Source organism: Daucus carota, chromosome 3, assembly GCF_001625215.2.
Source record: "Daucus carota subsp. sativus chromosome 3, DH1 v3.0, whole genome shotgun sequence".
NCBI lineage: Eukaryota > Viridiplantae > Streptophyta > Magnoliopsida > Apiales > Apiaceae > Daucus > Daucus carota.
In genome coordinates this window covers 12,241,656-12,253,884 of record NC_030383.2, presented here as the reverse complement: position 1 = coordinate 12,253,884, position 12,229 = coordinate 12,241,656, and the positions used below count along the sequence as shown (strand labels likewise).

At 34.4% G+C, this 12,229-nt stretch overlaps 1 protein-coding gene across 1 annotated transcript; it reads right to left on the bottom strand.

Annotated features, from left to right (window-relative positions):
- Positions 1-503: 503 nt before the first annotated feature.
- LOC108214338 (plasma membrane ATPase 4) lies at positions 504-7,489 on the bottom strand. The gene is made up of 16 exons (XM_017386285.2): positions 7,263-7,489; positions 4,875-4,994; positions 4,527-4,763; positions 3,672-4,433; positions 3,470-3,592; positions 3,205-3,309; positions 2,940-3,084; positions 2,688-2,852; positions 2,337-2,575; positions 2,210-2,242; positions 2,022-2,103; positions 1,760-1,920; positions 1,479-1,652; positions 1,207-1,389; positions 939-1,120; positions 504-825 (listed from the first exon to the last, which is right to left on the bottom strand). The coding sequence occupies exons 1-16, from the start codon at positions 7,305-7,307 to the stop codon at positions 729-731; spliced, it is 2,853 nt and encodes a 950-aa protein (XP_017241774.1). The 5' UTR covers positions 7,308-7,489; the 3' UTR covers positions 504-728.
- Between the last annotated feature and the right edge of the window lie 4,740 nt (positions 7,490-12,229).

Below are 12,229 nucleotides of genomic sequence, written 5' to 3'. Positions count from 1 at the left end.
CATCTCATGATATTTATATTTTTATAACATTTGTGGATCCATTTTGATTTTATTCTATTTTGAACGTGGCCTTGCCTCTTCCCTCTTGTCTTATATCTACAACACTTAAACTTGAATGCATTCATGTGTGTTGTTTTGTGGTTGATCAAGTCATATGCCAAGTCTAGGCACTAACTAACAATATCATTCCCCTCTATCATGTAAATCTATTCACTTTAATGTCCCCTATTCTACTAATGCATAGTTGTTTCCAATATCACCTGATTTCAGGAGCTTTCGTTATTGTGTTCTCACTTGTTCATATTTTCTCATATTTTTCGTCTTTTGCCTTTAACATTGTCTACAAGCTTGCACTGACAAAATCATTCTTGCATTGTCAGTATCGCTACTATGTCGTTCTTCTCATTTTAATTGCGGAGTTTCAAGTTTGAAGTATATATTTGTCTCAGAGTTGCCAAAGGGGGTACTGCAGATCTCTAAATTAAAACTTAAGATCCAAAGCATGAGAAAAACCAGAGCTTCTCCAAAAAGATAGTAACATAAGAAAATGTAAAGAGAAAGCAAAGTATCACTGGAATTATAGCCCTAAGGCTAAGTGTTCCCACTGCAGTTTCTAAGTGCACACTTGTTCATAAACTACTATTAATGCCTTCTTTTTTATCTTCCTATGGCTTAGATAAGTTTTCAGTGATGGCATCTTCCAAATCATATATCTCTTCATCTCAGTCTTAGACTGTGTAATGTTGTTGAATTGTATCAATGTCGAGGCCTTTTAGCTTCACCACGGATTCAACATGTCCCTTGAGAGTGTGCAGTTCTCGAAGCCTAGATAACACATTACAAGTACACAAATTAATGTTTGATCCTAGAGTGTGCTTGAGTAATATGTTTGAACGAAATGAACATGACAAGTAACAGGAAGCAGTGAAATCACATACCTTGCGACCTCTGCTCGTCTCTTTGCTTGCTCTGCTATCTCAGAAAGTTCTCTGTAGCTGCTCTTGTCATTGAAGATGGTAGAGGCCTCTGGTGGTTGAAGTCCATGTAACGTCCTTTGAGCTAGAGCCCACTGAGCTTCACGCTCCTCTTTTCCGTAGTCTTTCTTGGTGGAGAAAGCCGTCTAAGATAAGAAATGAGAAACGACAAGTTTAATTGACTTGAAAGGTGGCAAAAAAAAGGCTAAAGTGTGACATTTATTGAGATTACCCTGTTGTCAATCATGTTTTGCCAGGCCTTGCCGCTTAAAGCATAACGAGTAGCGAATTTCATGATATCAAGAGGAAAATAGAATACGATACTGTAAAGCCATACGACACCAGCCCATCCCCAACCACATCCGTGAATTCTGGCGAAACCCCAGTTTGCGTAGACAGCTATCACAGTTGCCAGCTAAAAGACCAATTTTCAGATTTTATTTGCTTGTTAGAACAACAACAAAGCTATTTGTACAAAAAAATTTAAAGGCACTCGAGCCGTACCAATTGTGCAATCATGAAGGCCCCAAGCAACAAGAATCCAGGGCGCTCAACGAAGGACCAGCTACGTGACCTTGTTACGAAAATAAGAGCCTGGCTTACAATACTCACTTGCAAGTACAGTACTGCCATCATTTCCTCAGGATTATGTCTGATAGATCTCACACCAAATTTGTCCTGAACCATTAAGACCATAATATATAATTTAAACCACATGGTAACAGTAAATGGCAACAATCTTATAAAAATCAATTGTATTTGCGGGGATAGCAAAAAGTTCCTACCGGGAAAAAATCAGTATCTTTTATCAACCAGAAGAATATAACAGTTAACAATGCCAAGTAACCTCCAAGCACTACTCCAGTAGCAAATATCTCTTTCAACTTCCAGCTATCAGGCAATGGAGATGGTTTTACTCGATCCTTTGAGATTGTCATAATTGTTCCTTATAAACATAACATAAAGAAACTGTTAGTATAACAGTATAAAACGAAATCAGGAAGATTGCTTGTTGAAATTTTGAAGAGTATGAGCCTGCTATCTTACCGTCATTTAGGATGGCAATGATCAAAACCATGAATGGAGAAAAGTCAAACTTCCAAATCAAAGCAATAAACATGAAACCAAACTGCAAAATAGGTAGCAGATATCAAAATCAAATCACTATAGAAATAACCAAATCACAGAAACAACTAAATCAATGTATAACGCTAGTCAAAGTGTCACCCACTTACCACAATACGGATTGTGATGGATACTGCGTAGATCTGCCAATTCACAAGGACAAAAGATCACAATAAGTTCAACTGTATAGCTGGTCAATACTTGTGAAAATTGGAAAAAGAAAGGAGAGGCACTAACTGTGTAATTTTTCATCCTTTGGAAAATAGCTCTACTAGTTAGCACTGCGCTAATAATAACACTAAGCCCAGGTTCGGTCAGAACAATGTCAGAAGCACTCCGTGCGGCATCAGTGGCATCGGCTACTGCAATTCCAATGTCTGCCTTTTTCAAAGCAGGGGCATCATTGACACCATCTCCTGTCATACCACATATATGCTTCCTCTCTTGCAATTTCTTGACGATTTCATACTTGTGCTCTACAAAATTTCAGTAATTTTGCATTAGAACCATCTTACAGCTCTAAAATATTAAAAAATTGGGGCAGGGGGAATGTTTTACATAAATTAATCACAAAACTAGGCAACCTACCAGGAAAAACTCCAGCAAATCCATCTGCCTTTTCAATTAATTCTTCTATGGGAAGTGCAGCTATTGATTCATCCTTGTGTTGACCAAGCAAAGAAGAAGATGGATACATATTTGTTCCCATTCCAAGTCTTCGGCCAGTCTCCTTTGCAATAGCAAGTTGATCACCTAAACAAAAATCGCAAACAAAAATTAAATAAAGAGAATATAAAACACATATACGGAATAGAAATGCAGGACATAGAATTACTTTACCTGTAATCATCTTGACATTTACACCGAGATTGAGAGCCCTGCGGATAGTCTCAGCACTGTCGTGCCTTGGAGGATCAAAGAGGGATAGCAATCCAACAAATTGCCATGGACCACCAGCACTGTCTTTTGATTTCTCAGGCACTACCTACAGATTTATCAAAACATCAGCACTATAAAAATTAGGTCGTCAACCTAAATATATAAACACAATATAAGAACTAGACATAAGTATGTGCAGGGGAGTAAAAAATGGAACATCTTAAACCTGGCTTGCAACACCCAATGATCTTAGCCCACGTTCTGCAAATTTATCAATAATGGCATGAACCTTCTTCTTTTGATCTTCCTTGCAGTTGCAGAGAGTCAGGATCTGAGAATAATTAAGAAAATAAGACCCAAGTAAGCAATCATCAACAAAGGAAAAGGATCCAAAAAAGAGTTGAGAAAAATATGACCACTTCAAGCAAACAGTTATAATACAATTTTCTGATGCTACAAGCAGGAAAAGTAAGGATTTAGTAGTAAAATACCTGTTCAGGAGCACCCTTGCTGGCACGATGCCAATTTCCATCAGAATCAATGTAAGTCAAGGCAGTCCTCTTGTCCACGGGATTGAACGGAAGGAAGTGTACTTCTCTAATTCCAGCTCGAGCCTGAAAAGGTTTAATGTCTTGAGCCCCTTTTTCATTTAAAGTAAAAAATTGTAAGCAAGAGATAGAAAAAGAGTCGGACCTCTTTAGGATCAGCAAGCGTTCCAACTATAGCAGCATCAATAGCATCTTGATTTTCAACCCTCGAAGCTCTTGCAGCACAAAGCAAGACATTTTCCTTATCGAAGCCCTTTGCAAATACCTCAATCAAGTTCTTATCAACAGTAAGTTTGTTAAGGGTCAGTGTCCCTGTCTTATCACTACAAAGGACGTCCATGCCAGCCATCTCCTCTATAGCAGTCATTCTCTTAGTAATGGCTCCTTGTTGTGATAGCCTGTGCGATCCAATAGCCATTGTGACTGACAGAACTGTGGGCATGGCAATAGGAATACCTCCGATCAATAGAACCAAGAGATTGTCAATCCCATCCCGATACTTCCTGTGCTGAATTGGATACATGACAACAATCTCGACCAACATTCCAATAGCAATGGAACAGATACAAAAGTTTCCGATGGCTGTAAGGACCTTCTGGAAGTGGCCAACTTGGTTTGTGCTGTCCACAAGATGTGCAGCCTTTCCAAAGAAGGTATGAACCCCAGTAGCAATGACCACGGCTTCGATCTCACCTTGTTTACAAGTTGAACCGGAGAAAACTTCATCATAAGGATTCCTAGTCACCGGAAGTGATTCTCCAGTGAGGGCAGATTGATCAATCTTTAAAGGATCACCCTCAAGAAGACGTGCATCTGCAGGAACAATGTCTCCCAGTTTGATACTAATGATGTCTCCAGGAACCAAGATTGCAGCATCTTGTTCACTCCATCGACCATCTCTAAGAACCTGCATTGATGCATAAAACATGAGGATAACCACAATACAATTTCCATAAATAATAAGAACCACTTCAAGTTTTCTTGATATATATAGACATACCTTTGTTTTGGGAGCCAGACCAGCCATAAGTGCTGCAGCAGCATTACCAGCATTGTTTTCTTCGATGAAACTGATTGTTGAATTGATGACAAGCAGGCACATAATGCCAACAAAATCTTGCCAATCAGGAGGTTTCCCATTCCCGTTTGCCAACGCAATAGCCATTATGGCAGCAGCTTCCATAACCCATGAGAGTGGATTCCACATAAAGCCGAGAAACTTGAGTAGTTTGCTTTCCTATTTTTCCAAAACAGCTTGACCATTATCCTTACAATACATACTAAGTAATTCAACTATGAGCAACTACCTTGACAAAAAAAACCTACAAAATATGAAACACGAAATTACCTTTTTCTCTTCTAATTTGTTGGGTCCAAAGATCTCCAGCCTGTTGGTTCCCTCGTCCGCACTGAGACCTTCTCGGGTACATTTCAGCTGCTCAAAAACTTCCTCTATCGGAATTTTCTCCTATAATCAGAATTACAAACAGTTGACTAGTGAGCCCAGATTGTCAAGTAAGTTAATAAAAAAAATACCAAGGACAATCAGTCAAAAATCTACTACAGGATTAGAAAGTGCAATTCTGAACATTAATCAGCCTATAAACAAGTACAATTAAGTTGCTCACAATTATATAAAAATGTATATTTCTACTATCAATCATTCATTTTTAATCATTCATTTAAACAATTAGCTTTAAAGCGAAGACATATTTTGTTAATAACACCCTTTGATTCACCTAGTCATATCACATACCATTTCATATTATTCAAAGTTATTACTCCCTCCGTCTCTTATTACTTTTCCTGTTTCTCTCTGGCACGTTTGCCAATACACACTTTTGATCCTTAATATCATTAATTTTGTATTAGTATTAAATATAAAAACTTCATTGTATTAAAGTACTCGTGAATATGAATCCAACAAGATCACTCATGACTATATTTAGTCTTATAGATTAGACGTAAATTAGTAATTAGTCTCATGTTATGAACAGTCCCGACATATCAAACGAGAAAAGAATAAAGAAACGGAGGGAGTACTACAGAGCGAAACAATCAGCTGCATACTTGTCAAAATCTGTCACATTTGCGTAAATCCTAATTTCATTTGTTCAAAACCAGATTCATCTAAAGCAAATTATAGCAACAAAGATTAGAATTTCTTAAAGAATTGCTTATGGTTATGATTCTGTAATCAGTCAATAACGTTCACGCTCAACTACTTAACAAACTTTATCCTACTCTGTAGTACTGTAACACATAATAAAACACCTGAGTTACCTAATTTCTGCACTAAGCTTCAAATAAAGCATTGAACAATTGTGTTTTAAGTTTGTTGACCCTATATTTAAGTTTTCATGATTAAACTTGTTAGATAAAGAAGTGCTTTTGTCTTGTTTGAATCCATAAATTCTGTTAAGGGGGGAGCGGGTGAGCACTCTTTTGTATTTTGTTGAAATAAGTACTTTGTGGTTGCTTATTGTCAAGTTTCAACTGGCTTTTGTCTCCATGGTTGGTTTCAATATAATACTCATTCTACTAAAGAAAATTATTATTCATAAAGAAAATAATGTTAATAAAAATTAAAAAGTCATGCAAGTTGACTTTCCACTATCAAAAGTGGGCCTCAGAATAAAACAACACTATTCCAAAAAGATTTAAAACAGAATAAGTTCCAACAACTAAAAGCAATGGCCATTGATTTCAGCCAACTCGGCTTTTACTGGGCCCACTCACATGTCCTTAACACACTACCCAAAAGCCATAAAGTCTCCTAGGCCTCTTTATTGTTTTGTACCGTTTCCCAAAGTCTGTGGCACTCTTGGCATTATCACGTTTCTCAGGGGTATTTTGGACAGACTGTGACCAAAAAGGTGTGGGAGAATAAAGTGTGCAGGGTACCACGGAAGAGTACCGAACCGATTGAATGTTTTGACCGAGACGTGCTAAAAGACCAAAATAGACATCCCATTATTTCGTATATAACCTATAAAAAGCAAGATTCGTCCGTTTAAACTTTGCTATTACTAAAATTAAATTTATTCCTTATTTTTTCTTCAAGGTAAATTAGTTAGGTGCAGTATCACAAGACCTCTTTTAGAAATATACCACAAATACTTTTTATTTCTTTTATCCTAAACGTAAACGTAAAATATTCATATTCTTTTAGAAAAATGAGAAATTCTTGGACCACATATACAGACGAAAAAATCTTATTAGAATCTCAAATTCCGAAAAATGAATAAAAATCAAGTGAGGCCAAAAAGAAATAAAAAAATATCCTTTTATGAATGAGGGGCAATTATGTCATATATACAAACGTACATTTCACGTTGAATTAGTTGTACTTTGTATAGAACATGGCGTAGAGAGAAATCACGGAAGTATTGAAATCAGTTAGAAAGCCCATGTGACGAACACAAATAGGAGCGCTACAAACAAACATTACGGCTATGAATGTGTAGATTCGTTGAATTCAACGCATCCCGATTAATCGGGTGATTGAATAATTTCTTCCCTAATTATTCGTTATAATCCATCCGCCGTCTAATTACCAAACACCGAACATATGAAACTGAAAGGGATTGTGTTCTCTGTACATGAGTAGTTGAGCCAGAATACATGACACATGCAAGTGGAAAGCAAAGTATATAACAAGAATTGTATAAAAGAAAGCTACTAATTATATTCATAAACATGATAATTAACGGAATAAAGAGAGATTAAGCAATACCAGATCAACAGTCTCGTTTTTAATCTCTTCAAGACTGAGCCCCATCCTGACAACTCTCCAACACCACCTTCTAGAATTGTATGTATGTATGAACAGATGTATATGAGGGGTTAGTGATTCACTTGCTGACTCTCTCCGAGCCCAAGAAATGTGTTGGGTTCGAGAGAGGAGAGAGTTGCAGAGATGAAATGAGACAAGGAAGGGGTGGGATTTTCTTTTGGGCTGCGATATCCTATATATACGCAAATGGAATCATAGATACATATACACACAATTGTCCTTTTACTCTTTTTTTTTCTTTTTATTATTAGTGGTGACTGGGTACCGGCTGACCTGTAGGTTGCACTTTAGGTAATGCTCCTATGTGCTTTCCTCGTCAACACACGCCGTCAAAATTGCGGTGTCCCGGCCCAAATTTGCCCCTAGCTTGTCAACATTATTACTATCTTTTTAATTTGACCCCACTGTAACCTTTACATGTCTTTGAAAATGGCTCACAAGAGTTTTTCAACTTGTATGCTTGTGGGTTTATTTTTACTCGGATAAATAAAATAAAATTAACTCCAAAGATATATCAACGGTCACAGATGGAAAAAAATGAATTTGGATCCGTAAATTATGCTTAATGACTGAAAGTTAATAAAATAAATTAATCCACAAAAAGGTAAAATTTGAACTAGGGACGGTGAATAACATGTAAACAGTCCCAAAACATAAGTTCAAAAAATTTCGTCCGTCCCAAGTTCTAAATTTATAAAATTTACAACTTTAATTTTTTAAATTATATTATTATCTCAGCGCAAAATCTTGGTAGTTTATCTCTACAATGTTAAACTAGAATACTTTTAATATATATTTCTTTCTTGTATGGATTGATAAAAACTGCTTACTTATATTTCCCCTTTTTTGCAGTTGACAAATTACAATTAATATTATCATCATATGTTATATGATACTATATTATTGTGTCAGCGTTTTATTTTGAATTTAATTATTAATTTATTAATTTATTTTTTGAGCTTTTCTTATAAATTAATTATTAATTTATTAATATTATGATTTGAAAATTGTGTTCTTAGTCAAATTATTTGCACTAGCAGTCTTGCAAATACAAGGTTATGAGATGATTATAGACACAAATGGTCTCAATCAATACCATTAAATATTTAAATGATGCACATGAAGAGTGATGGACAAATATATGACTCTGTGTGCATTCTTTACTACGCCACAGTCTACAAAATATGATGACATAATATCAAAATATGTCGAAATAACTCGAAAAATGGTTATTATATAAAATCTTAAAATTTAGGATATTTAACAGAGATAATATGAAAACTACAAGTACAAGATATTTATTAGATTGGATAATCTAGTTTTTTTTAAGAATATGTCCATGCAAACTCTCAACCTCCACCTCTGTCTCCTTCGTGTCTCTATCTCTTGCCTTTTTCTTGTCTTGATTCAATTTTAAATTATTTTCAAAAAAAGTAGTATCAAAATCGAAATCAAATTAGTGATGTGATTTTAATTTAATCATATTTTTATTTGGAAAGTTATGTATGCTTGCTTAATAATTTTTTCAATTTCGATTTGATTTCCAGTTCCAGTTTTCAATTTAGATTTCGATTTCGCTCATCCTGATTTCCATCCACCGTCTAAAAGCAGCAAAGATAAGACTGTGTGTGAATAAATGGAAAAAGACACCCTGTACGGTATCACAAAAGAAGGTACAGCTTTACATGTTGTATCCCTGTTGATTAGTAGTACTACTGTTAAGATGAACCCAATCAGGCAATCATGGAGTGTGACAGTCGAATTATCGAATGTGACGGTCACTAAAGACTTTTTTATTTTAAATATCTTTCTTGTTTCTTGCCCTTTCTCTTGACATCAACTTAAAACTGATTTATTTAAGGGCCGTTTGGATGAACTTAAAATAAGTGCTTATAGTTTAAAATAAAAAAAAGGGTAGAAGTTAGAAACAAATTAAGACTTATAAGTGATTAAAGTGTTTGGGAAATAATCAGAAACCCTGAAACAAAAACTAGTTTTCCTAACTTTTTATAAGTGCTTCTAACTTATAAATCAGAAGTCCGGCTTTTAAGCCGGAAACAAACACCCGCTAAGTCTTTCATGCATAATTCTATGTTTAATGGCAAACCCAACAGTGATCCAAAGATCCAAATTTGAGGCAGATTACCCCAAATTCTCTTTCAGCAGTGATCCAAATAATGATCCAAATAATGATCCAAATTTGGATCAGTGTACAGTACTTATCCAAATTTGGATCACCAGGATCAGTGATCCAAATTTGGATCACCTACTTTATTATAAAATAATGATTTTGTTGTTTTTACATCTTTCGTTTATCGGACTTAAAATTAATTTGTGATTATTAATATTTAATTAATAATAGTTTATAATTAATAAAATTAATGTTTTAGTAAAAAGGAAAGCAAATTTCATTGAAATTACAAAAAAGAGTACATTACATGCATAAAATAAAAGTATAGAAAATGCATAAAATAAAATTACAATACCGGGAAATGACTAGAAAACAGTACGATAAATATAAATTTTGATTTAGTCAAACATATTATTTCCAATTGCTCTAAGATAATCAAAATATTGTCCGTAGTTATTCATATCATTTTGAAATCCTCGAGCTTCATCTTTGTTTCCTTGATTTTGAGATACTTTGATTGATGTTAAAAAAATAATTAAATTAATTAATTAATTATAATATAGGTAGTTAATAATGATTAAAAATTAGATTTAAGATTATATAGTTTAATATAAAATTTATATAATATAATATACAAAAAATAATTTGGATCAGAATTTGGATCACGTTGTTGGAGTTGGTCAGAAATTTGGATCAGAATTTAGATCAGTTAGTGTTCTAAATTTGGATTTTTGGATCACAACTACTGGAGATGGCCTGATAAGCTGCTTTCTGCTTGCATATCATTAACTTGCCTTACGGCTCACCTAAAGGGCAAAAAAATGACAACAGCGTGAGTATAAGATAATAGTAATAGAATTATACTTATTTTTCATTTTAACAACTCTTGATATACGAAAGGTTGTCTGCTCACTGTATAGGAGGGCTAAATCGAACTGGAATAGTCACAGTTGAAAATTAATATTATACAGCTTAAAATGAATAGATTTGCATACTTGTGTTTACTTCTTCTCACGGGTTTTCTGTATCAAGGCTAGGGGTGAGCAAAAATCCGAATGAATCCGAATCCGAAACCGAAACCGCTAAAAACCGTACAAAACCGAACCGTATAAAACCGAACCGAAACCGAAACCGCAAATTTAAAAACCGAACCCGAAACCGATTATGCGGTTCCGGTTATAACTAGGAACCGATCCGAAAAAAACCGAACCGATCCGAGTTTTAAAATATTATATATATATATATATAATATTTTATATTTATAATATTTATAGTATGATTTAAATTTTAAAAATACAAACTTATATATATATATATATTTATATTTATATTTATTAGAAATCTAGAGTTACTGGGATTAAATTGGACTTCCTGTGCTAGTAGTTTGTGCTTTTTCTGATTTTTTTGCTTTCTTTCTAAACTCTGAACTACTGCATGTCTGAATCTTATTTCTGTTGATTTGGTGAAGTAGTGCAGTAGCCAGAACCTCTGCTGTGTGAGTCTGTTAAGCTTTTGCTGATTACTCTATTATCTTTATGTTTATATGGCTGAACATCTGCTGTCTGGTTTTAATAATCTACTCTGTTGTATTGTTTTCAATTATGTTAGGGATGCAGACTTAAGAATAATACAAGAAAAACTTGAAAAAAATTAAAGTTCTGAGGTCATTATTATATTATAAAGGAAGCTACCAGTAGTCCTTTTGTGTTATATGGTTGTTCAGAGCTATTGATATGCTGCTTGCCTTCATGTATAATTCTTCTTTTTTTCTTTCATGCGGTTTTATAACCGAAACCGAACCGATAGAAACCGAATCCGAGATTTTGGAACCGAACCCGAAACTGAGGATGAGGTTGCGGTTGAGGTTTTGGATTTCTAAAACCGAGGGCATGCGGTTCCGGTTGCGGTTTTATCCAAAAACCGCACCGAACCCGCATCCGCTCTACCCTAATCAAGGCTATATATAGCAACTCACAGGTGTCTCCAAAGGTGGATGTCTTCTCACGCAAACAAAAGAGAACTCATCAGAAAAGCCGATTGATATTTCTAGGCTCTAGCTATTAGCAAATCTACATAATCGTCTAATGTAACAACGTATGGCCGTAGCCGTAGGCGGCAGATGAGGACGTCATGAATTTAAGCAACAGAGTTTGTAACAGTATTACTATCAATTACACCAAAATTGTGATGAATTATCTAAATTATTGTATTTTGGCGAGTATATTTAGATTTATTTTCAGATTCACAATTCGGGTCACGCACGTTAATGTTCATATAAAATATAATTATTTAAACTTATTTTTAATTTTTTTGAATAAAAACTTAAATGTTAAATTTTAGTTAAAATAATTAACGAAATTATAATTTATAGGAATATGAAAAATACAGGGTGTGGCCCCTCCCCAATATATACAAATGAATTGACTAAAAGAGAGTGTATTTTAACTAATAATATATTAAATAAAGAAATGAATAAAGGAATATTTTTGAAAATGAGAGCATCTATTTATATTATCCTAAATGACAGGCTGATTGTTAGAATATCCAACACTGGCCACATGTCATTATCATTTCAGAATGTAAATAATTTCAGAATTGTTTACAGGATTATCATTTTCAAGTTTAAAAAATGTATGGTCATCAATTTATTTTTTAATTCTAAAAATGTCATTTGTGTCCACATGTGTACATTACAGACACCAACACAAACTGTACTCCTGTGCTAGTAATTCAGTATTTTATAGGTGCAAGTCTACACTTGATTATTGTTTATATT

Excerpts from the sequence above, each read along its gene's own strand:
- LOC108214338 (XM_017386285.2), bottom strand. The coding sequence starts at position 7,307 with ATGGGGCTCAGTCTTGAAGAGATTAAAAACGAGACTGTTGATCTG. Across the intron at positions 4,434-4,526 it reads GTCTGGCTCCCAAAACAAAG|GTTCTTAGAGATGGTCGATG; the intron begins GTATGTCTATAT and ends GCATCAATGCAG. Across the intron at positions 3,593-3,671 it reads CGCTTGCTGATCCTAAAGAG|GCTCGAGCTGGAATTAGAGA; the intron begins GTCCGACTCTTT and ends AAACCTTTTCAG.